Source organism: Drosophila mojavensis, unplaced genomic scaffold (genome assembly GCF_018153725.1).
Source record: "Drosophila mojavensis isolate 15081-1352.22 unplaced genomic scaffold, ASM1815372v1 contig_49, whole genome shotgun sequence".
Classification (NCBI taxonomy): domain Eukaryota; kingdom Metazoa; phylum Arthropoda; class Insecta; order Diptera; family Drosophilidae; genus Drosophila; species Drosophila mojavensis.
Window position 1 is genome coordinate 3,323,330 of NW_025318872.1, and position 26,351 is coordinate 3,349,680.

At 40.0% G+C, this 26,351-nt stretch overlaps 2 protein-coding genes across 5 annotated transcripts in view; one reads left to right on the forward strand and one right to left on the reverse strand.

Annotated features, from left to right (window-relative positions):
* Positions 1 to 26,351, reverse strand: part of LOC6578020 (protein sickie) — a 299,838-nt gene that overhangs the window by 186,684 nt on the left and 86,803 nt on the right. The window contains exons 1-2 of one of the 4 annotated variants that reach the window (XM_032729136.2): positions 13,324 to 13,517; positions 1,576 to 3,338 (exon numbers count right to left, since the gene is read on the reverse strand). The exons of 2 other annotated variants lie outside the window; for them this stretch is intronic. In XM_032729136.2, the coding sequence (XP_032585027.1) occupies positions 1,576 to 3,165 (1,590 nt within the window). In that variant the 5' untranslated portion in view covers positions 3,166 to 3,338; positions 13,324 to 13,517. Of the gene's footprint in view, positions 1 to 1,575; positions 3,339 to 13,323; positions 13,518 to 26,351 lie in introns of those variants that run through there. One more of the 4 variants, XM_032729137.2, reaches the window with a different exon arrangement.
* LOC122757326 lies at positions 22,770 to 23,478 on the forward strand. The gene is made up of 2 exons (XM_044009152.1): positions 22,770 to 23,178; positions 23,252 to 23,478. The coding sequence occupies exons 1-2, from the start codon at positions 22,921 to 22,923 to the stop codon at positions 23,411 to 23,413; spliced, it is 420 nt and encodes a 139-aa protein (XP_043865087.1). The 5' UTR covers positions 22,770 to 22,920; the 3' UTR covers positions 23,414 to 23,478.

Here is a 26,351-nt window from a genome sequence, read left to right on the forward strand (position 1 = left end):
CTTTCTCCTTTTAAATTCCCTTTTATATTTTCTGTCATTCTCCATCTCTTACCCCCATTAGCCCTGAGCCGGTAGCCGCCCTCATGGCACCGTCCCTTGACCATGTTTGACTGCCTGCATTACAAATATGAAGAGCTCTGCAGTTGACACTTCGCTCTGGCTGCCCAGGTTTATTGAGCGACCATAAGTAGACCTCAGTGGATGCCAGAGGCCTGGCTCCGGTCTGCCTCAGTTCCGGCTCAGTTGTCGGGCAATTTTTGTTGTTTGGTGCCGAGCGCATTTCAATTTACAAATGACTCAAAATGCCTGTGGCAAGCGCATGAGGGCGAGCACACAGTGCGTTGTCAGGGCAACAATTTTTAATTCAATTCCATTAAAAGTCGCAAAAGATGCTGCGCACAGCTGTGCGAAAAGTATTTCTCTTGCTATTCTCGCTGTCTCCCACATTCTCCAGCGGAAAACTAATGAAGCGAGCAGTGCCAACGCGAGGATTGATTGCTCCCCGGAGGCGCCGATGGCAGTAGCTGCCACTTGACGCAAAGAAAACAGTAAAATTGATGCAATCACCAGGGCCAAAAGCCAAACTCAACCCCTGATAAATCCTAAATGGGCAACCTCCCTGCTGGCTGGCTGCACTGCTCAGCCTCGACTGCACTTTCATGGGTGTTTGATAATTTCCACTCTGTAGGATTTCCCGAGCAGGACGAACAGGAGGCACTTCCCCGCAGGGAGCAGCTGCATAATAAGACTTGTTAAGTTGCCCGCTCGTTAAGATAAGTGAGCCGGCAAATGGCGACAAGTGCGAACCCGAAACATGCCACAATGATTACCAGCTTTGGATGTGCGAGTATGGGGTGTGCGAATGTGATTGCCGAGGAACAAACCCTCGGGGCAGGTCTCACACATAATGTATTCTCGCAGAAGTCTCAGATAAGCTGTACTTTGAATATCTAATCGAAATAAATGTGGCAGTTGCAGCGTTTAGATGTAGTAAAAACGATTGTCAGACATTCAGGAAATATTTTTTGTCATAAAAAAAAGTTGAAGAATAAAGCACAGTTAACGATCGAGGTGTGTTTTGTAAGCTATAATATATGATACATAATAAGAAATTTAAATTAACTTAATAAATCTCAATTTGTCTGTATTATAAATTCATTTGTAGAATTCGGATATCCACGGCTGCTGGCAATAATTCTATCTATACTCTTTGGTATAAGTATTTCTAGATTTCTTTGATTTCGAAGATGTTAGGATTATCTAAAAACAAAAGTGTATAATTCTTATTGAAATGTTGATACTTTTCAAGTTGTTCCAGAGAATACTTTAACAGAGAAATCAATTTGGGCTATCGAAAGTTATTTAATTGATCTCCATAATAATCATAATAATAATATAAATCATATAAATATGTCAGCAAGAAAAGTCTGAATAATATACTTATTTATTTAATATTATTATCATTATTTTATAATATTTTATTTACTATAACAATAATATACATATGTAATTAATATATATTATAATCATTTAAATTATGTTTAGCTTAGTCTAGAATATTTTCAGATATCTCACCTCAATATAACCCTGGACGCTGTCGCACTGCTGGAGCACCAGAATGCTCGGATTGGCCTTCAACTCGTCCGGGGAGCAAGGCGACAGGAATCCGCTGTCGGCGTCGCTGTGCGTGGAGAGCGGGCGGGGTTTACGTATCTTGTACTGGACGTGGCGGCTGGGCACGGGCCCCGGATTGAAGAGCACGTAGTTGGACTCGATGGGCACCGTGTGGGCGCGCTGATCCTTGCGCTGCTGCTGCAACAGCTGCTGCAGATGCAGCATGTGATCGGTGGTAACCAGCTCCGAGATGGCGCGCTGTTCCACTGCGGATTTCTGATTGGCTTTCTTGGCTGCAGGACGAAAGGGCGACAGATTCAGAAAGGTGAGCTTCTTCTTCATTGACTGCTGCTGCTGGGTCGCACTGGAGCAGCTGCTGGAGCTGGCCGAGTTGGTGGATGTGGAGGACTCGACAAGTGCCGTTGAGGTGGTTTCCGTGTCCTTCGACTCCTGGCTATTGGACATGCTGGGCGCCGACTCGCACTCGTTCAGCTGCTGCTGCTGCTGCTGCTGCCGCTCCAGCTTGGCATGCACGAGCTGCTCATTGCTGAATGGATTGGGTATGCCAATGTCCAGTGGGGCCGGCTCCATTTCAAAGTCCTCCGGATCGATGACAAAGTAATTGTGATGCTCAAAGCTGGGCAAGGCACGGGCGCTGCCTTCCGTCTCGGCCTCTGCCTCGCAGGACGTCTCGATGATAATCGTCTCCTCGAGCTCATCGCCATCGTAGATGACCTCGGGCACCAGCTCCTCGTCCTCACACACCAGGTGCTGCCGCGAGCTGAACAGCGGATCACGCAGTCCATGCTGCGCATTGCCAGGATAGCGCAGCGCCTTCTCATTGATGAAGTCCACCGGATCGAACAGGCAGTAGTTGTCCATGTGCGAGGTCGCTGCCTTGCGCTGTCGCACCGGCAGGTTCTTCAGCTTCTCCGTATAGTCAGCCGCGTCATCCTCGTTGTTGTTGGCCAGCTCCGGGGCCGGCGGCGGCGGGGACAGCTCCTGACTGAGCTGCATGTCCTGGCTGGCAGGCGTCGCCTGCAACGACTTCTGCGAGCCGCGATGCAGCGTGGCAAACAGGCCGCGCGCTATGCAATTCTTCAGCTCTGTGACACGCCCCTTGTAGGGGCTTGACTGCGCCGAGCTGCTTACGGCGAGCTCCTCGAGCCCGAGCTGTTTGCTCAGCTCCTTGCGCTCCTTTTTGCTAAGCACCACTTTGCCCCGACTCGGCGTGTTCGGCGCCGAGTGCAGCAGCCGCGACTCCCTCGACGGGATTTGCGAGAGCGGCGGCGGTGTGGGCGGAGCAGCGGGCTGCCGATATTCGCCCCGCCCCACCGCCGGCACCACCGTACTGGTGGCATAGCTAACGGGCAGCTCGCTGCAGCTGTGCGCCACTTGGCTGAATTCCAGCTCCATGTAGTTGGCAGTCCTCGAGTGCAGCGTTTTCTGTGCCTTGGGTCGGGCGCCAAGCTGCAGCTGCTGCAGCTGCTGCTTCTGATGCTGCTGCTCCTCCTCCTCCTCGTTGGCATTGCGATCGGAACGTCTCGACATGTTTGCTGCCACTCATAATGGGCGGGCACTCGCCCACATTGTTCACTTTTTCGCTACTCGATTTTGTTTTGTTTTCTTCCTTTTACACTTTTTAATTTGATTTTTTGTTGCACTGTTCATAAAATTAATGGTTTCATAAATCTTCAGCTGGGCTCGACTCGGTCAAAAAATATCTACACAGGCGTTAATGGGATTTAGCTGGCAGTTTGAGTATTTTTTTTTAGCTTGGGCCCAGTTAAGAGCAAAAAATAAAAAAATAAAAAAGGGCGCACGCTTTGTACATTTGTTTAGTAATTGGATTTTTGAGCTGATGCATGTCAAAGTTAAATTAAAACTGACGACTGGACTGCTCTGCCAGCCAAACAAGAGTTTTCTATTTGTTTTCTGCCCAGCTCCGCCGGAAATGTTGTTGCTGTTGCTGGGCAGCCCCGAGGCAAAGTCATGGTCATGAACGGAAGGCGGGGGCGTGGTTTTGTCTGTTTTTGAGTGATGCATACAAACGGCTGCCGCAGCCACTCGAGCGCTATATAATTTGTCTACAAAAGCAATTAACAGCGAAAGGAACTGCCCAAGGAAGCGAGGCGAGCGGAGCAAACCCAAGAGCAGGACATCCGCAAAAAGGAATATGACTATATCATTGTATGAATATGAATATGATCAGAGTATTTTAGCCTCTCTAAAGTGCGATAAGGCAATATCTATAAGAAGAGACAAGTGAATGCATAATATTTGCCTAATTTAACTCTAATCAAATTATAGACAAGAATAAGCTTAGATAATATAGTTATAAAAACTGAAAGCTTTACCCAGAAATGAATTCATACCACAAGTAAAACAAGTACGAAAATATAATAAATAAAGGTATTTAAATAAACATTTGATGTGAGCTACGCGAATTAGGACGTGTTTAACATTTTTAGATGAATGAATGAATGAAAAAATGTAAATTTAAATTTACAAAATAGGTAAATACTAAATTTTAATATTTAAATAATACTTTTATTTTTTTTATTTTATTAGATCTTCCCAAAGCATTTAGTAATCCCTAGAGATTAATCAACAAATGTGAGAACAAATATAACAGATAAACAAAAAGTAATAAATAAAACTCAAATTATCATGCCATAACTAAAATCTCTTATGTAATATTTAGTGCATTTCAAATGTCAAACACGCATAAATTTTAGATTTTATCTCATCTGTGAAAATTTATTGAAAAGAAAAACATTTCCCTGAATTAAACTGAAAATGTTAACTGCAAGAAAAACCACAAAGCCAAAAAACTTACTTAAAAGCTGTGGCTAGAAAAGCAAAAATAATTTGAATTGCAGAAATTGAAGGGAGTCCGATGCGAATGCAAATGCAAATGCAAAAGAGGAACAATTTAAAGGCGTGTCAAGAGTTGCATATTTAATGCGCAATGCAGCAGGGAAATGCTGAAGGAATTGACAAGACAGCTAATGTGAGTCAGTCAAGCTTCTCTTTCAAATTTGTGAGCTCAGTTCAGAGCTTATCAGGCTTGAATGTATCCTGCTGCTTTAATGATCCACAACATATCTGACGAAGAATTTTCACTCAAAGCCGCAACACCTTGTGGCATGCAATGTATTCCATCCATTTCCTTGTCTCTCTCCCACACTCCCTCTCTAGTTTCGTCTCCCTATACACAAAAAGTACAAACTGCATTTAGATGCCAAGCAAATGGAAAAACTTTCATTGCCATTAACAACAACTACAAATTGAAGCCTGCCTCGGTTGGAAGAGTCAGTGAGCCAACAAGTTGCATAATTGCTAGCGCCTGATCAAATTAAATGGCCTGCAAAAGCGTCTGGGTTCAGTGGAAAATGGCCACGAAAATGGCGAGGTCAGTGAAGAAGTCAAAGCGAAACATTGCAAGGGACTTTTACGTAGTTAAAAGAAGAGATAAAGTGAAGAAAGTAAATATATAAATAAGCAAACTTTAATTGAAACAGAGCTGAAATATCTCCAGTTGACCAAGTACCCCCTTTAGTCTAAAATGTAGGGTATTAAAGAGACCGGCCAACTTGCTAAATTGCAAGCTTCCAGTGACTAACAAGCAGTTAGACGGGTTAACACGTTTAGTGTCGTTTCACCTATTAACTCTGACGATTTCAATGGCAGCCCTCGCAAAAACTATTTTCCCTTAATGCATCAAAAGTGTGCCATAAAGTATAAAAGTAGTTTGCAATTTAAATGTAAATTTTTAATTGAATTGCAAAGCAGCGAATTGAGGCAAGGCCCAGGGAATGGGAGCAGGGGCAGGGAACGGTACTGGGGCTGGGGCAGCGGAGTACTAACTGCTGCTACCTGCTGCTGTAAGTGGGCCAAGAATTTGTTTATTAAGCTAATTAGAAGTTGGCGCCCATTTGCCAGGAGCAGCTGCTGCTCCAGCTGTGGCCGGCCAACTGGCGTACTCAACCAATGGCCGACACTTTAAACACCCTATTCCCTGGCCGGGCTGCCATCCGCAGCACTTGGGCAGCTGCTGGCAAAGTTGACAAAATACTTGTCAAGATCTGTCCAGTTGCTTTAGCTGTAGTTGTTGTTGTTGTTGTAATTGCTGCGCTTCAAGTTTTGAAAGCCGCAACTCGACTGCGGTTTTTGTGAGTTCTTGCAGAAAAATCACAGACCACGACCAAGCCCCTCCCACAACTCTCCCACTCTGTTCCTCTAAGTAACTCCTGTTACGCCCCCTCTGCTCAGCTGGCCATCAAGCGGCAAACTTTACGAGTTGATAGCTGAAATAAAGTGGAGCATGCATTTGCAGTGCTCTCCACTCACTCGCCCTCCCTCTCACACCCGGCAACAATAATAAGGACTTTAGCGAGCGGCTCCAGCACACCCTCGCCCGCCTCCCCTCCCATTATTGCTGCCACTTCATGACATCATTTTATTTGCACTCAATCTCAGTCGTTGCGCCGCCTGCGCAAACTTTGCCACAAAGTTGGTTAGAAATGCTTTTGATTCGGCGTTAGTTATTCACTCTCTCTCCCCTCTGTATCTGTCTCTTTCACTTGCAGCTCTATTATTTCTTTCTTTCTACTTTCTGTTAGCTTTCTTTTCAGCACTCAAATGCCGCTGCGAAATGGTCGTCGAGAAGCGAGAGTTACGAGAGCTATGAAAATCATTGAAATACCCTGAATGACTCAATAACAGATTGAAGATGCTGACTGGAGCAATGATTGAATTATTATTGCTTCATGCTTGATATTGCTTAACTTTCAACATTAATTGTTTATAATTTTTATTCGAATTTTCTATTCAAATCAAACTTATCTGTTTAGCTTTTTTATTTAGCAATCCCATATTTATAATTATATACTTAAACATTATTTTAGGCAGAGATTCGCTCGTCAAACTGATTCGCTGATTGAGATGCGATGTTTCCTAGAATTTGTTATATTTATTTTATTTTTATTTGATCAATAATTATAGTACCTAACTTTAAGGCTATAGATATTTAACTATAGAGACGAGATTCAGATAGAATCACATTAGGAAAAGAAGAGTAGTATTCAATTCAGCTCGAAAGGCTCGACAAATAATAAGATAAAATTGAAATAAAACCTTTTTCAATATATTTACTATTGTTAGTATTATTTTTGCATTTAAATATTAATACTCATATTTTTTATTTATAAACTGATTTTTTATGCAAATTAATATTTCATTAGTATCTAGCCTTTTAGATATATACTTCATGGTATATAATATGTTTACACATATTTTATAACCTTAAGCTACAATCAAATGACTCAATCTGTGGTCTAACGTCTAATGCATTTGATATATGTATGTTTGTATAATATTTTATTTTGTTTAGTTAGCATATGACTTGAAAACTCTACATTAAAAAAACTCAATTTATTACATTACTACACACTGCAACAATATTATGAGTTGAGCATACATTTATTTTTACTCCCTCAACGTAACCCCAATCCTCGAATTCAGATTAGGCCAAACCTGAGCATAGCTCATAAAAGAGCCAACGTACCCACTTCCCTTTCAGTGTAGAGTATAATAAAGTGGCAAAGTCTGTTGTTGTACGCGCCGAAATGTGGCAAAAGTGAGTGGAGCCGAGAGAGAGAGAGAGAGATATGTATATATAAATTGTGTGCAACTGAGAGAGGTAGACACATTGAGTGCGAGAAGGAACTACGTGCGTATGACAGTTTGAAACACTTCTAAAGACTTTTGAGCTATGCCGCGAGAGGCGTCAAAATGTGGCATGTACGAAAAACTTTCGGGGTCTACTATTCTATTTTTTAGTATTTACAAAGCTGGGAAAGGGATGTAAAAATTTGTCTGGGAGCGGAAAAGCGAGCAATCCTAAAACAAAAAATCTATGTGCAATTCAATTAAAGCTCAATTTGCAAGCAGGCGTCGTATTTTTGTTAGTTAACGACCAAATCCGGGCAGACAATATTTGTGGGTGCGAGGGCGTGTGGGGAGTGTGTGTGTGTAGCCACCCCCTGGGGAGGAAACGCAAGGACGGGGCTGGCTGCTGCTCGCATTTAATAAGACTCATCAGTGCAAACGGAAATCGCTTGAGGAAATTGTATGTTTTAAGCAAAAGGAAAAGCATACATAATAAACTCATATAAAAGATTGTTGCATGCTGCGAAAGGTGGAGCGAAAGCAGGAGGAGGCAGGGGCGGGAGGAAGGGGGCGAGCTATGGGACAGGACAAGCTTGCAGCCCGACACATTCGCGGTGAGGGGGAGATGAAAAAATAGCCCCAGGCGGACAAGACGCAGAAAGCGAATATTATTAAAAAGAAAGCAAAACGAAAAGGCAATGGAAAAAAAGAATGAAGAAGCAACCAGAGTCATAAAATTTATTAAATGCCCAAAAGTATGACAGCTATAGACAATTTATGGGCGGGGCAGGCGGAGGCTCTCTCGAAAATAAAAAACATAGGCAAAGGAAATATGGAAATTAGTTTGCCAAGGATGCGCGTCGCAATAAGGTGAAAAATCCTGGACTGGATAGAACTACAGTTGGAATATAATCAAAATCTGAGTTTCCCTATCAGAATAAGTATATTTATGCAGAGTAAATAAATGCTGAGCTTTAAATAAATTAAACTTTAAAGACGAATTCGTTTACAAGTAAACATTAAATATTCATTGAAAATATTTGAAAGTCTAACGACTTAAAATAGAGAAGTGAGAAAATAGAGTAAGCATTTGGCAAATAATCAGAATTGTTATATTAGATTAGAATGGACTCAGCTAAATTATATTTATATTCCCAGCAATCTCTTCATTGCCCATTTGCACTTCATTATCACCAAAAAAAACTTAACAAAATAAAAAGCCTTATATGCAAGTACCTCCTCGACCATAATAATAACAGCAACAATAATTAAAGCAGCTCAACACGCGCAACACTTGTTTCTTCATTAGTGAAATGGCTTTTGCTCCCAAGTCCACAAACTCTCAAAAAAAACCTTTGCATATTTATAGGCGCTGCGCATAAAATTTACACTAATTTAAAAGACAATTCCCCTGTTCTGCTGGACAGTGTGCCTAAGCCCAAGCAAAAGGCAATTTTCTACTCATTGTCAGGCGATTCGCTACATAATTCCTGAGTAGGATGTGGAGTGTAGGGCGTAGCCGGTAGCTGGTAGGGAGACAGCGGCCATATGGTCACGTGTTGAGCTCATAACTCAGCGCAATCTCATGGACTGTTAAATAGAACGCGAAGGGACATTTGTAAGGATTTGCCAGGTGAAGCTGGCGAAAGCTCGCGCATCTGCTCCATGCCATGAAACTGGCAACTTTTTTAATTAAACAATCGCTATTTAAACTTATTAAACACCCTCTAATCCAGACGAAAGAAATGGCGCATAATCAATCCCCAGACGAGGGAAAACAATACAATTTTCCACGAAACATTCTCTTGCGCAATTTTCCACTACATCGGATTAAAATGTGATATGTTTGGGCTTGTTTACACGAGGAGGGCACACAAAGTGAGAGAGAGAGAGAGAGGGAGAGACAAAGTGATAGCGAGAGAGGGAAAGGAGCAGGAGCAGGAGGAGCAGAACATGTGTGGGGGTTAGACATGTGTTTGTTTACGAACTTGGCAGCTTTGTTTGGTACGCTGCTGGAGTGGGTCTTAATTTCCGCTTCGTAAGCATTTCTTCACTCTCTTCCTCTTCTTATTCTCTTTATTTTTTTCGCACAGCCTCTCCCTTTACTCGGGAAGCTCCCGTTTGTTTATTTTGGATTTGTTTGTCTTTTTTCGCTTACAGCATTTTTTTTCCTTTTTTTTTTTCTTTTTTTGGGTTCTTTTGCTCGAGTACTTCCGGTTGCGCCGGATGCGAAGACACAACAAAAGACACACGCATGCAGCATGCGAAAAGCCGAGGCTTTAATTGTTGCGAGTGGCAAATTGAATTGCCAGAGAAACATTTCACAATTGATTTACACTCGAAGGAATTTGCCAAACATATTGCCAGGACTTTAAGGTTGCTTCTTCCACTGTTCCTTAACATTTTTGACACGTTGCACCCAGAGTTTCCTGCTCGCCTAAAATTAGGCAGCACGTTCTGCGCCTCGGCTTGAGCTGTGCTTCTCCGCATAATAAGTATTCGACAGGGAAAGCCCCTCCACACCGTCACAACATGAATTTCGAATGAGGGCGCTAGTCAAGGCGTCTTCTGGGTCATATTGTGGGCGTGCACGGTAATTAATATTATACATATGTATCTTGTTCACGCCCTGTGGGAGATCCGATTATGAGCGTAGGAATATAGGAGTGAATATACATTTCAAGGAATAAACAAAATGCAGTCAAGTTTCAGATGTGTTAAAGGCAGGAGGGTAGTTCATGAATTTTGAGTTCTTTTAGTAACTTTGGTTAATTTAAAAACAAAATTTTACACGAGGGTTTTTGGTGTCCATGGCTCACCTCCACTGAAACTCTTTTTTATTGACCGCATAGAAAACAAAATATTTTATAAAATAACATATAATTTTATTATTGTTATTATTTTTGTTTCTAAGAGAATGGTTTCTAAAACCTAAAAGTTATTCATAAACTCATATCCCACAGAATACGTACACATTAAGGAAATAAATAAATATAAAATAAAATAAAAAGCTAATTGTTAAAATTAACAAGTAAGAAGGCTCTAGTCGAGACTGCTCGACTAGGAGATACCCTGAACCCTCTAAGCTGATATTCTAATCATTCTGCACTTTTATGCACACACACATACACATGCATCCACACGCACGCATAAGCCTGCGCTCTGCTAACTGCGCAGTAAGCAGCGACTGCGCTTGGGCTGCGCTGCAGTGTGGGCAATATTATGAGAATTTATTTGTTGAATAATTTCTTTTGTAGACATACGATCTTAATAAAACTTTCAGAGCGTAATTATATGGTGAATACGTGTGTACATTCCAAAGCACAAGTACTTGAAATGCGTTTTTTACAAATTGGGGGCGAAGGGGGCGTGGTATCCAAAATCTGTAAATTGCAAAATCTTTATATCCATTAACTCTATATACAACCCAAATTTGAAGACTCCCGGTCTAAAAATGTTCAAATTAGGCTGAAAAAACAAAATCAATTTTTCGATTATTCTCGATAAAAAAGTTATCGGACGATTTATCAAGCAAACTCGTACTGCGTATGGTACTCACGAGTATGCATGCAAAATTTCAGCTCTCTAGCTCTTATAACTTCTGAGATCGACGCACTCATACGGACGGACGGACGGACGGGCGGACAGACGGACAGGGCTATATCGACTCAGCTCGTCACGATCAAGAATATATATAGTTTGTGGGGTCTGCCACGCCTCCTTCTGCCCGTTACATACTTTTTCACAAAACCATTATACCCTGATTTCCCATTTTCAATGGGTTCAGGGTATAAAAATAAATTCTATATGTATTGAATTCTGTCATCCGCCTGCCAATTGCAATCGCATTCTTAATCACAGCTTTACTAATATTTTTGCTAAGAGAAACTGTTTATTATTAATTTTATTTGAGTGGCTAAATGAAAGCTAATTAAAATCACTTTTGACTATCAATGTCAGTTTTGTTATCATTATTTCGATTAGTCGCTAATCTGCTCTCGTCGCGGTCGGTTGTGTCACGCACAAAGTACGCGAATTTATTTTCTACCTAAGCTAAAAAAGCCCTAACGGTAAAAGTAGACCTAACGGAAACCTTCGGACATATACTCGGCCACCTATACAATGAGAGCAGGTGTGCCACAAGGCAGTGTCCTAGGTCCACTGCTCTTTTCCATGTATATCTCGGATATACCAAGCCCCACCTCTCAGCATATGGATGATCCTGCCAAGGCTATTATTGCGACATATGCCGATGACATCGCAGTCATTTACAACTCAAAAAGTTGCGCAGAGGCCAGTGCAGGCCTACAAAGGTATCTCGAAACTCTTGCTGCATGGTGTAAACGTTGGAACCTAATCCGTTGAAAACCACAAACCCATGTTTCACCCTTAAAAAAGCAATGCAGATCCCTCCAATTCACCTAGAAGGCGTTGCCCTGGAGCACCCGTCACAAGTCAAATACCTTGGCATCATTTTGGACAAGCGCCTCACCTTTGGGCCACACCTCAAAGCTGCAGCAAAGAAATGTCGCCATAGACTGCAGCAATTGCGGTGGCTAAACAACAGGAAGAGCACATTGCCGCTAAGATGCAAACGAGCGGTATACGTCCATTGCATTTTGCCTATATGGCTTTATGGAGTGCAAATTTGGGGGATTGCTGCCAAATCCAACTACAAAAGAATCCAAGTACTGCAAAATAGAGTACTTGGACAGATTACAAACTGTCCCTGATATGTACGTGGATCCACACTACACAAAGATTTAAAGCTGCATACTGTCGAAGAGCAGATTGGCAGGCACACAAGCAGGTACAGTGAAAGACTGTTGAGCCACCGCAATCTACTCGCAAGAGGACGGTTACCTGTCAGACCTCTAAGAAGACTCAAACGGCAAGGCTTTGCCAAAACTATTGGACAATAGTAAAACCTCCACAACTTAAAATCCCCATAACTTGGTATGGGGTTCGGCTCTGTTATTAATTTACCTTCCCTGTGTTGTTATGGTTTCTTTTATGTACCGGTTCTACACTTAATAAATATATATATATAAAAATTAAAAAAAATTATTTCGATTAGAATTCATAAAAATTATGTGCCACTTATTAATCACAACGTTAGCTGCATGCTTTATCTACTGCGAAATTGAACTATAAGAATCACTTCCTAATGCCTTGCTCTTGCAATAATGTTTCCTTTAATGCACACACACACATTATTCTCCTATATCACCAAAATTTATTTAGCATCCGTTGAGTTCTCACTCCAGGGAGAATTCAACTGCTCCCACATTCTTCTTCCGCTTGCGCACAGCTTCATTATGGCACATCATCTAATCTAATTTTGGGGGCAGAAGCTAGCTTGTTCTTGGCCACATTTAGGCGCCTGCAAGATTTCCGACTGATTTTTATTAGCGTCAACGAGCGAAAAGCGCAATAATCGACACTCGGCACGCACCACAGGCCAAACTCAAGGAAGTTAAACAGTGAGAGGGAGCGAGCGAGGGAGGGAGGGGGAGTCCTTAAGACTGCCTTAAGCCATAGGAGTATGTGTGTTTCGGCTTAGCCAAAGAGGACGACATTACGTTTTATTATCTATTACTTCTGCTGCGCCTAAAATGCCGCTACATTAGCTCAAAAATCCGCATACACAAAACAGGATAGCAGCAGCCACAGGACACGCTGGCTGCCAAACGGAAGTCGCCAGCCGCAAAATGTAAACATTAAAACAGGAAACGGAAGTCGCTTCCACACACACACAAACAAACACAGACAGGCAGACATTTGCAATGTCTACGCTGGTTATGATTATTTCGACTCGCTGACTTCTGTGTGTGTTCGTGCCGAGTGTGTCCTGTGGCATTTATTATTTGTGTTTTGAATTTCATTTTTCACATATTTTCACATTTTCACTTTTTTCTACATTTTCACATTGTTTGCGCCATGCAACCCGGCGATTTCTTATGCACAAAGGTTTTTCTTTTTTTTCGAGCTGCATATGCAATGCAAATTAGCTGCTTAAATAACTAGAAATTTCACCATTTCATTTTGTTGTTAACACTGTTTGCCACGGCAACAGGGAAGCATTCTTTATGTTAATCCACAGTTGTTAAAGAATGTCCCGTTCGCCAGGATGTCAACAAAAAATTATTTACGTGCACTAGAATTCGTAAACGAGCTACGAATATTGTATGGACGCTGCCTTGGACGAAGAACCGCGCGCCTTGGTTGCCCAACGAGCACTGAAAAAGGACACGGCCGCCGCGTAGCATTCAACAGCGACAGTTGGGAAATTTCCCTTTAGCGATAGAAAGGACATTTCGCCGCTCACTGGAAGGCCAACAGCTGCAATTGACCTTAGCCTTCGTTTTGCCGGCTTGGTTCAATGCACCAGCCAACGGAGGGTTGCCCTCCCCGAATATCCCAGACAAAGGACTTTCCCACAGGGGTAGTTTCCAGCAGTTTCCAACCACAACCACTGAGCACTACAGGTTCTAACAGGTTGGCGTGTGACGTCATTATTAGAGAGGAGTTAAAGGGAAATTCTTCGTTACCCCATGCTGGAGAAAATGCCCAAAACAAACTGATGGAATTTGTTCTTTTCCTTCAACTTATATTTTTTATTGAAATTAAATTTACACTTATAAATCCCCGCCTATACGTTTAGATGGCGAAACACTGGATCAACCTTCGCAGGCAAAGTACCTTGGCATCACCCTTGACTAGCGTCTAACATTTGGTCCTCATCTTAAGGCAGCGGCTAGGAGATGTGGGCAACGCATGCAACAACTGCGATGGCTGGTCAACAGACGAAGCACAATGTCACTGAGAGCTAAGAGAGCAGTCTATGTCCATTGTGTAGCCCCGATTTGGCTCTACGGTGTGCAGATTTGGGGAATATGCGCAAAGTCCAACTATAAACGCATACAGGTCCTGCAAAATCGAGTATTGCGACAAATCACAAACTGCCCATGGTATCTGCGCGGCTCTACCCTACATCGAGATCTGAAACTGTATACAGTGGAGGAACAGATTGAGAGACACACCAGTAGATATAGTGACAGACTGGCTAGACACCGGAGTAGACTAGCGAGAAGATTGCTCCCTGCGAAGCCACTAAGGCGATTAAAACGCTTGGGTTTTGCCAAAAACATTAGATAAGTTTAGAGTTATGAAGGTTAGGCTCTATATAATATAATCTAACTGTGTTGTTAAGGTACTATACTTGCATTGTACAGACTCAACGCTTAAAATAAATATAAAAAAAAAAAAAAAAAAAACTTTATAAAGAATTTTAATTACTTTTGTTTTTTTTTTTTTTGCAGAGCAATTGAGACACTTAACTCATTTTCAATTCTATCTATTGAAAACACTTCATATTTTATATTAATATATGACCTACGGGGTTTTTTATAGTATTGTTTAAAAATGAACAAACAAATCAAAACGAATGGAATTTATACTAACTAATTTAATTTAAAGAAACAATGTTTATTCAAAATATCACGATTTGACTGTAAAAATGTGATTTAAAATGGAATAACACATGAAATATCAGAAAATGTCATGTGGATATGAAAAATAAGAAATTACTGCAATTGTTGCTTCCTTAAGCTCTGTGAATAGACCCAAAGAAGAAGAAGAACTGAAGATGGCAAAAGCGACTCAATAAACTTGAAAAGCAAAAGGAAACCAAAAGCCCATTTCACCACTTCACTTTTGTTTGAAAGCCCTTTGTGAAAGAAAACTCGTTTTGGCCATGCATCATGTTTGCCGTATTGATAAACCCACACGGAGGGCTGCAGGCTGGATGGATGGATGGTTGGACGGACGGACGGAAGGCTAGAGCTGCCCCGCCGCGACTATAAAACAATAGAGCCGCAATTTCCATGCGCTGCGACACATGCAACAAAATAAAATGTAAATGGCATAGAAAATGGTTAAAGCCATCGAGGGAATTTCGGCAATAACTATAAAATGTCGCGTGTATGCAGTCGACCAGGGAGCGCGAGCCATAATGGAAGGCGGGGGTGCGGAGTTGCTCGGCAAGGGTTGTCGCAGCCATTGGAAAAAGGATTAAAAAACGTGGCTACAAAAATACTACTATCTCAATGGAACAATCTCAGGCCAGGGCAAGGACAAAAACCTGGACTGAAAAACTGAAATTAAGGCACAGCACACACACGTATATCCACCTACACACTCACACAGATACCATCACTCACTCTCTCGGTGTCCCTCTCTCTGTCTATCGCTAAAAAGGCCTCCTCGACTGCGCTTGATAAAAACAAAGTGAAAATTTATGCAAAACAAAGATAGAAGAAAACGCAAAAAAATAGAAATTTTAGAAAAACAATACAAAAGACACGTGGATGAAGGGACAGATAGCGAGAGCCAGAGAATGGTAAGGAGGAGGTGAAAGGGAAAATAACTAAACAGACAGTTGGGACACTTTTCCCTAGATAATATTGTTTATAAATTCTTTGAGTTACCTTTTCCCAACACGCTTTTTACAATTAAAACAAAACTTGAAACTCAAAACTTGGCTGAGGCAAAGGTTAAAAAAAAAAAACAAACGGGAAAACAGTAAAAGCGCCGAAACGCGAACGCCCAACAGAGTTAACGATGTCTCCGAATAAAGAAATCTACTTTTATAAAAGGAAAAAAAAATTAAAGTGAAATTTAAATGCGCTATATTTGCTTTATTAAAACAAGTAAGAAGGCTCTAGTCGAGACTGCTCGACTAGGAGATACCCTGAACCCCCTAAGCTGATATTCTAATCATTCTGCACTTTTATGCACACACACATACATACACATGCATCCACACGCACGCATAAGCCAGCGCTCTGCTAACTGCGCAGTAAGCAGCGACTGCGATTGGGCTGCTCTGCAGTGTGGGCAATATTATGAGAATTTATTTGTTGAATAATTTCTTTTGTAAACATATGATCTTAATGAAACTTTCAGAGTGTAATCATATGATGAATATGTGTGTACATTCCAAAGCACAAGTCTCTAGTACTTGAAATGCGTTTTTTACAAATTGGGGAAGAAGGGGGCGTGGTATCCAAAATCTGTAAATTACAAAATCTTTGCATCGATTAACTTTATATACAACGCGAATTTGAAGACTCTAGGTCTAAAAATGTTCAAATTAGGCTAAAAAAACCAAATCAATTTTTCGATTATTCTCGATAAAAAAGTTATCGGACGATTTATCGAAAAAATAAAGCAAACTCGTACTGCGTATGGTATACACGAGTATGCATGCCAAATTTCAGCTCTCTAGCTCTTATAACTTCTGAGATCGACGCACTCATACGGACGGACGGACGGACGGACGGACGGACGGACAGACGGACAGGGCTATATCGACTCAGCTCGTCGCGCTGATCAAGAATATATATACTTTGTGGGGTCTGCCACGCCTCCTTCTGCCCGTTACATACTTTTTCACAAAACCATTATACCCTGATTTCCCATTTTCAATGGGTTCAGGGTATAAAAATTTGAAGAGCAAAAGCTAATTTATTTTCAATATTATTATATTCTTTATATTTATATAAATATACATTTATAATTAATTAAAAATTATGATTAAAGAAAATAAAACAAGTAAAGATTAAACTTAATTATGGAAAGGGAACTTACGGTATGCACTATCTATGTAATGTTTTATTTGATGTATAGTTTGAGGATTTTAGTTTTGTGTAATGTTCAATTTATGTGTATTTTCTTAGAAAATTAACATGCGTTCTCCGTGTTTCGTGGAATATACTAATCTGTAACTAATAAGCTGTTCCATGCTGAAAGCAACTAATTGGTTCTGATTGCACTTGTGTGTCTTGTCTTTCGTCCCCCTTTTCTTACATTTTTATACTCATTCACGAAAGTGACCACCCAAGATCACAAGCTATGACGGATATATATCCGCCCATTGGGGGCGTGGCAAAACGGATAAAACTGTATCTCCTAAAGTTGTAAGCCTAGAATGCTGAAAGCACGTAAGCTGACGTTTTGACTCTTTAAAGATGAGTGAAAAAATTTTATATCTACGCCTACTAGGGCGTAGTGATTTTTCGAATTCGGCTATATTTTAGGCACTATTGATGCTAGAGACCTGAAATATGCAAAAACTAGATTACCTGACAATTTGGAGATATTGCAACGAATTGGTTTGTTCTCAGTTGAAAATATTTTGAAAGCTAAAATATTACTCCTATTCTTGAATATTTTTGTATAGAAAGGCAGTACAATAGAGTTTCTCTAATAACATGGGAAAACATTGAAAGTACCAACACGTTTTGGGTAGAGGTAACCAACTACTGAGATTGTGCGGGGATCAAAAGATCCAAGACTTGCCAATGACCAGCACTTTGGTTAACCATCGACAGTTAGAAATTTCGATGGCTGAGACGGTCGATACTTGGCGTGCCATAATGAGTAATGACAGAAGAGGAAAAAGATCGGCAGAGCTGAGTTGACGTTGAAAGAGCTGAGTTTAGAATTGATGAATATGCAACAATATGCAAATCCATCCCGGATCGTGCAGCCGTCAGACAAACTACTGGAGGAATTAGCAGCGGCATTTTAAAGGAGATTATCCAAGGCCAAGGTGCGTCGCAGAATACACTTCAGCAGTATCTCGATGCATTCCAAGAATGGACACGAAAATGGAACGTGTACATCAATGCTTCCAAAGGCAGAAATGTTACGTTTTCAAATCGCCGACTTAGCTGCCCTGGAGTCACGTTAAATGGAATAACGCTGAATCACAAACCAGCACAAAAATATCTCGGGGTGATCCTGGACAGACGCCTTACATTCCAAAGGCATGTTACATCAGTGCAACACGCGTTCAAGGCCAAACTTGGTAAGCTATCATGGCTACTAACACCACGAAATAAGCTGTCGCTGGACAACAAAATAAAAATGTATAAAACAATATTAGCCCCTAGCTTGTTTTACGCTATTCAAATATATGGCAACGCAGCCAAATGTCATTTGAATAAACTGCGAGTATTACAAGCAAAAACTTTATGGAAGATCACTGGGGCTCCGTGGTACCTTAGAACAAGAAACATCGCACGCGACCTCAAAGTAACCAAAACCGGAGACAAAATACAGGAGATAGCAAAAAAATACACTGAAAGGCTAAATGCACACCCAAATAGCTTGGCCAGACGACTAGGCTCTGCAGTCAACCGCCGTAGAAATATAAGGAGAAGACTGAAACGCCACCACCCTCAAGACCTACTGGATTGGGTCTTGACCTAAAACCTCCAGATTTGACAAGAATATATGCATATAATATTAATATTAATATAGTTTTTAAGTAAATAAATTTTTTTAAATATCTGTTTAGATTAAGTTACCAATTAGGTAGCGGTGCGCTAAGCTGTATTTAAATATATTTTATAATTTCTCTTAAAAAAAAAAAAACAAAAAAAAACAAGTAAGAAGGCTCTAGTCGAGACTGCTCGACTAGGAGATACCCTGAACCCTCTAAGCTGATATTCTAATCATTCTGCATTTTTATGCACACATACACACACATGCATCCACACGCACGCATAAGCCTGCGCTCTGCTAACTGCGCAGTAAGCAGCGACTGCGCTTGGGCTGCGCTGCAGTGTGGGCAATATTATGAGAATTTATTTGTTGAATAATTTCTTTTGTAGACATAAGATCTTAATGAAACTTTCAGAGTGTAATCATATGATGAATATGTGTGTATATTCCAAAGCACAAGTCTCTAGTACTTGAAATGCGTTTTTTACAAATTGGGGGGAAAGGGGGCGTGGTATCCAAAATATGTAAATTACAAAATCTTTGTTTCCATTAACTTAATATACAACGAAAATTTGAAGACTCCAGGTCTAAAAATGTTCAAATTAGGCTGAAAAAACAATGCCGATTTTTCGATTATTCGCGATAAAAAAGTTATCGGATGAATTATCGAAAAAATAAAGCAAACTCGTACTGCGTATGGTACACACGAGTATGCATGCCAAATTTCAGCTCTCTAGCTCTTATAACTTCTGAGATCGACGCACTCATACGGACGGACGGACGGACGGACGGACGGACGGACGGACAGACGGACAGGGCTATATCAACTCAGCTCGTCGCGCTGATCAAGAATATATATACTTTATGGGGTCTGCCACGCCTCCTTCTGCCCGTTACATACTTTTTCACAAAACCATTATACCCTGATTTCCCATTTTCAATGGGTTCAGGGTATAAAAATATATATATATATATATATATATATATATATATATATATATATATATACTACGAAAACAAGACTCGCTTAGCAAGTGAAATTCATTTAGACGCAGACGAGCTGTTGGATGGTCTACCGAATACAATCTTACGCGCACAAGCCAAGATGTAATGATTTGAAGACCCCAGCAACGCTTTACTGGAGAAAAAGGAAGGACATCAGTGGAACCAGGGCTCAAAAGCGTTATTAAGGAGACGCGTTGCTTCAACTACAACACCAAGGGGCATTAGGCAAGAAATTCTTGGAAGAAAATACTCGTAGAAATACTTCGAAAAATTTACATACGCTATCCCCATTTGGGGTACCGCAGCGAGGACACACATACAAAAAGTACAAGCCCTGCAAAACAAAGCGCTAAGGCGACTCACAGGTGCCAGCTGGTACGTCCGCAATTCTGTGCTGCACAGCGATCTAAGAATCCGTACAATTGCTGAACTGATTGGACGTCACTCCTCAAGGTACGCGGACAGGCTTTTGGCGCATCCAAATCCACTGGCTACTGACCTGGCACACAACAACAATAGAAGAATGTTTAAAAGGCTTCACCCCTTGGACCACAGATCTCCATAAATAACTCTCAATAAGTGTAAAAATTGTAAATACTGGCTTCTAGCCCATAATTAAGATTAAGAATTAATGATGACAGACCTATAGAGTCTAAGACAAGAAACTGCAATAAAAAATTCTTTAAAAAAAACAAAAAAGGGATTTTGAGCCAGATAGGCATGGGGTAGAAAAAAGAAAAATTTCCCAAATCTGGATATATTTCAAGAGGTCCCAGGACCAAAAGCTTGCATATTTTAGAGAGGCGAATACGACCCAAGGAGATAAATGTTAACAGCAGTGTTGCCAAATCAGCTTTCTTCCCGTCAAATCTGGCTTTTTTTATATCCTGAACCCATTTTTAATGGGAAATCAGGGTATAATGGTTTTGTTGAAATGTATGTAACAGGCAGAAGGAGGCGTGGCAGACCCCCCTGATTTCCCATTAAAAATGGGTTCAGGGTATAATGGTTTTGTTAAAAGTATGTAACAGGCAGAAGGAGGCGTGGCAGACCCCACAAAGTATATATATTTTTGATCAGGGCGACGAGCTGAGTCGATTTGGCCCTGTCTGTCTGTCTGCATGTTTGAACGCGTCGATTTCCGAAGATATAAGAGTTAGAGACCTGTTTTTTTTTTTTTAAATGACCGTATATACAGCGCGGTTGTCGAGTTTGCGTTTAAAATTCGATAAATCATCCCGTTATGTTTTTATCGAATAAAAACATTCAAGTTCAAGTCAGATGCCACTATAGCTAATTGTGAATGATTTTGCCCAGCGTTTGAAAATGCTCTGCTATTTCGTAGCATTTCGTTGAGCTCTCGCTACCGCTCTCATTTTTGACGAGAGCCGTAGCAGAGTTGTAGCCCAACAATAAAAAGTTTGTGCTCTGCTATGCTCTCAGTTTCGTCTCGTCAAAAACTACAGCAGTAGCGAGTAGCACAAAAACAACTGATGTGCTACGCTCTGCCGTAGCGGTAGCTGAAAACAGATAGCGAAAGCGATAGCTGAAAACAGCGAACGAGATGAAATCATAGCGAGATGAAAACGGAGCGAGATGAAAACAGAGCGAGATGAAAACAGAGCGATATGAAAACAGAGCGAGATGAGAGTAGGACAAACAGCAGATTTTTTTTGTTTGCTTTTACTGCAATTTTTGGTCGGTTTTCGAAATGCACCGTTACTTTTTTCATTTTGCTTTGTGGTAGAGAGAAAATTTGACACTTTTTCATTTTGCTTTGTGGTAGAGAGAAAATTTGGCACTTTGAAGTTTTAATTCAATGTGCAAACATGCCACCGCAAAAAAGGAATTTTAATATTAATAAATATTTCGATGCAAGTGATGACGATTACGTTAAATGCAAAAAATGCGAAAGACTTTTAAAAAAAGATCGTGTTTTTAATTTAAAAAAGCATTTATTGTTGCACGAAATACAAATCGATGATAAAGGAAGTGAGATTAGTGATTCTGTTGCCACTTCTAAAAATTTAAAACATCAACTAGTAAAAGTGAAAATTAACAGAAAAACATTAATTCGGTCATATATTGGCCTTGTAACTGAAGAAAGCGTGCCATTCCATGTGCTTAATTCAATTAATATGCGCAATATAATTGACCCCATATGTCAAGGGCTTGAAGCAAAACATGGAATAAATTTTAAATTGAATGGAAGCAAATGCAAGTCTGTTCTTAAACACGCTGCAGCGAATGTTCGACGCGAAATAAAAGAAGAGAGTAAAAATCGCCTATTATCTTTAAAAATTGATAGTGCAACGCGGCTTGGGCGAAATATTTTTGGCATCAGTGCACAATTTATAAGCAAGAATGAAATAAAATCGCAAATTCTTGGCATGGTGGAACTTAAAGGAGCTGACTCCAGCAAATCTAAAAATCTAGCTAAGGAAATTATTTCTGTTTTAGAAAAGTACGAAATATCTCTGGGCCAAATCGTATCAATAACATCGGATAATGGGGCCAATATGTTAAAGACTTCAAAAATTTTGTCACAAATGTACACAAGCGATGAAGATTTGGACGAAACTTTTATTGAGCAAAAGAATATTGAGTACATAAGACAAATTCATAATTTTGAAAAAAATGAAAACATGTTTGTGACTGATATACAAATATGCCGATGTGCAGCCCACACTGCACAGCTTTGTGCACTTGATGTTACCAAACACGCAGTTATAAAGAAGTGTTTATTTCAATGCCGCAACCTTACAGAATACATCCGAAAGTCTTCAAACGGCTACCGTGATTTATTTGAACTTAAAAATTTTAAATTACCTCAATTGGATTGTGCTACAAGATGGGGATCAACCTTCAACATGGTTAAAAAAACTTCACAACGCAAAAAGTATATTGGATATAATCGAATCTGTGGAAAATCAGACAGAAGAAGAAAATTTTGAAGCAAATGACGCTTTATGGGATTTTATGGAGTCATATATCACTAGTATGGCTCCACTACAAAAGGCAATAGTTCAGTTCCAAGCAGAGCAGTTGCATTATGGAAATTTTTATGCTGTTTGGCTAACTTGCAAACTAGCCACTAATCAGATTTTATCGAAAAACTCTTCAAATAATGATTCACTAATTTCTATAATTGCAAGCAATCTTCTTCAAAGTATGGAAGCACGAACCAAAACATTAGTGTCAAACGTGGGCTTCGACGCTTGCCTTTATTTGGACCCCAGATTCCATAATATTATAGATAATTCCCAAAAAGAAAGAGCAATCGATTTTTTAAAGACATTGTGGGAAAAAATTAAAATTTTCGGTTCCAATCCAAGTATGACATACTCAAATAATTCATTGGATACAGACGCTGGACACACCAAAGACAATAATTTCGAGCTGTTAGACGATTTTTTAAGTGCCAGTATGGTTGTTCCAAATGAGTCAACTAATGTCCATGCAAAGATTGAAACACTAAAGTTACCAGTGATGAAGGCGAATACAGATGTTTTATGTTTCTGGAAATACAAAAAGTCAACCGATCCCGAACTTTACGCCCTAAGCAAAGTATGTTTTGCTATACCGCCAACTCAAGTAAGTATTTCGGTTTTAATAAATACAAAAATACAAAGCTAAAAACAATATATACATTTCTTTACAATTGCAGGTTACAATAGAGAGAGCGTTTTCCTCGTTGAAACTGGTGCTGTCCGATAATCGAAATCGATTAAGTCATGAGACTTTGGAGAACATACTTTTAGTTAGGCTTAATTCGAATCATTTAGATAGTGCTATAGAGAATTTAAGTTTATTTGAAAATGAAGATTAGTATATGTTTATTTACTTTAGTTTCTAATTTCGTTACTGAAATAGGTTTTTTTTTTAATTTTTTATTTTTTTTTTTAATGTCTTTATTTGAAAATGAATATAAATAAAGATTTTGAGTATAATTTCTAATTTAGTAACTGAAAAAATGTTTTTTATTATTTGATTTCTGTAACTACACAATTTATCCCTACGTTAATTTGACATCAATCAAAAATTGAAGTAACAAGTAAGAAAGCTCTATTCGAGACTGCTCGACTACGAGATCCCCTGAACCCTTGGAGTAATAGCTATTTCAATAATTTTTCGCGTCTTTCAGCTTACACAAGAAACACGCACACACACACACACACACACACGCACGCAGGCACACAGGCATACATACACACACATACATACATACACACACACACACACACACACACACACACACACACACACATACACAAACAATTACATACATATACACACACAAGCATAAACACGCATGGGCTGCAGTGTGCGCTTACTATGAGAACTTAATTGTTTAATAACTTTTTTTATGGACGTACGATCTTCATGAAACTTTTAGATTATGATTATAACATGAATATGCATGTAATTGCCAAAGCACAAGTCTCTAGTATTTGAAATACGCTTTTTACAAAAGTGAGGGTGAGGGGGTGAATTTAGAGGTGGGGGGTAAATTTTAACAAAAACCGAAATTGTATAAATTGCATATAAGCATACATTAAAAATTTGGAGACTCTAGCAATAAAGGTGTAGAAGATATAATTTTATAACTGGGTTTCGATAAGGTTTTTTATCGATAAAAAAAAGATCGAGATGAGTTATCGATTTTTAATGATAAACTTGATATGCGCGCTGTAATTACGGACATTTTAAAAAAAAATTGAAGTCTCTAGCTCTTATATCTTCTGAAATCGACGCGTTCATACATACGGACAGACGGACAGACGGACAGACGGACAGACAGACGGACAGGGCCAAATCAACTCAGCTCGTCACCCTGATCAAGAATATATATACTTTGTGGGGTCTGCCACGCCTCCTTCTCCCTGTTACATACATTTCAACAAAACCATTATACCCTGATTTCCCATTGAAAATGGGTTCAGGGTATAAAAATAAACACAAAACAAAATGCGGCTGCTCAAATCGCTCCCATTTGCCAGATCTGACGGCAAAAAATCTAAAATGACAGCCCTGCTCATATCGCTCTCGCACATTTGTTTTACTCTCATCTCGCTCTGTTTTCATCTCGCTCTGTTTTCATCTCGCTCCGTTTTCATCTCGCTATGATTTCATCTCGTTCGCTGTTTTCAGCTATCGCTTTCGCTATCTGTTTTCAGCTACCGCTACGGCAGAGCGTAGCACATCAGTTGTTTTTGTGCTACTCGCTACTGCTGTAGTTTTTGACGAGACGAAACTGAGAGCATAGCAGAGCACAAACTTTTTATTGTTAGGCTACAACTCTGCTACGGCTCTCGTCAAAAATGAGAGCGGTAGCGAGAGCATAGCACAATTTTTATTGCTATTGCTGCTATAGAGTAGTTTTTGCAAACGCTGATTTTGCCAGCGCTCCTTTCGGAAGTAAGGTGGCGTGGTGTGTTAGCTGCATGACGCTCGATTCAGAAGTCGCGGTTCGAATCCCGATCGGTTCAACTGATGTTAATTTTTTTAATTGTTTCAAAATATTTTTAAAAGTTTGGTTATTCTAACAGATTATTAGAATCACATCAGCAGTTAGTTCGGTTTAGTTTTGCTAGATGGCGCTGCAGCAGTGAATCTATTTGAGTTTTGCCAGCGCAGCTTTCAGAAGTGAGGTGGCAATTTTAGCCATACTAAATGGGCATTTTTATTAGTTGGGTTCAGAGTAGTATCTAGTCGAGCACTCTCGACTAGAACAAATGCTGCTATGACTACGAATTACCCAAAAAATATTTTAAAATGATTGGCACCATGGAGGCATACGACAAAGATAAAAGCTGTCACGAAATTGATGATATCATAAATTATTTATAAAATTAAGCCCTTAAAAAAAGACTGAAAACATCAGCTTTTTTTGCTCAACAAAAGTTGGCAACACTGCACCAGGGTTGCCAATTTCGCTTTTTTCCCGTCAAATCTGGCTGTTTTTGAAGACCAATTGCGGGATAAATTTTAATATGACGGGAAGCGGGTATTCTGGCTTTTTAAGAAATATTTTTGGCTTTTTTTCCGCTTTTTTAACTTTTGCCAACATTTATTAAGAATTTCTGAAAAAGTGGCAACTTTTCAATATCGATATTCTTAAGCAATATTTGTAAGCAAATTACCGATATTTTTTAAGCAATATTTGTAAGCAATTTATCATCTCTACATTAAAAGCGCGCGTAATGAATGTATGTACATGCAAGTAAATGCCAAAATGCCAAAAGATTATAAACAAAAGTGCCGCGACGCTTGGCTAAAAAGCGATGAATTTAAGGCTTGGTTACGCAAGGATGAAACGGATATGCGGAGAGTCTTTTGTAGCTATTGCAAAAGTTCAATTACCGCAAAGTTAAGTGATCTTCGTGCACATGCTATAACAAAAAAACACATTAATGCTACTGGCGGCTACCAGCAAAAAAACAAAATTGATTTTGTTAGCTTGCCCACTAAAACGCTGGAGCAGGAAGCAGCATTGTGTCTTTTTGTCGCACAACACACAGCTCTGGCTCAAATTGATCACTTGGGTAATTTATGTACAAAAAATTTTGACGGCGGAACTGCAGGTCGCATTAGACTACACAGAACAAAATGTACAAGTATTATCAAGCAGTGACTACCCTGAACCCATTTTCAATGGGAAATCTGGGTATAATAGTTTTGTTGAAATGTATGTAACAGGCAGAAGGAGGCGTGGCAGACCCCACAAAGTATATATATTCTTGATCGATATAGCCCTGTCCGTCTGT

What these genes read in the sequence shown, in the direction of transcription:
- LOC122757326 (XM_044009152.1), top strand. Translation starts at nt 22,921, where the DNA reads ATGACATACTCAAATAATTCATTGGATACAGACGCTGGACACACCAAA. An exon ending in TTGCTATACCGCCAACTCAA is followed by an intron (nt 23,179 to 23,251) that starts GTAAGTATTTCG and finishes TTACAATTGCAG; the next exon opens with GTTACAATAGAGAGAGCGTT.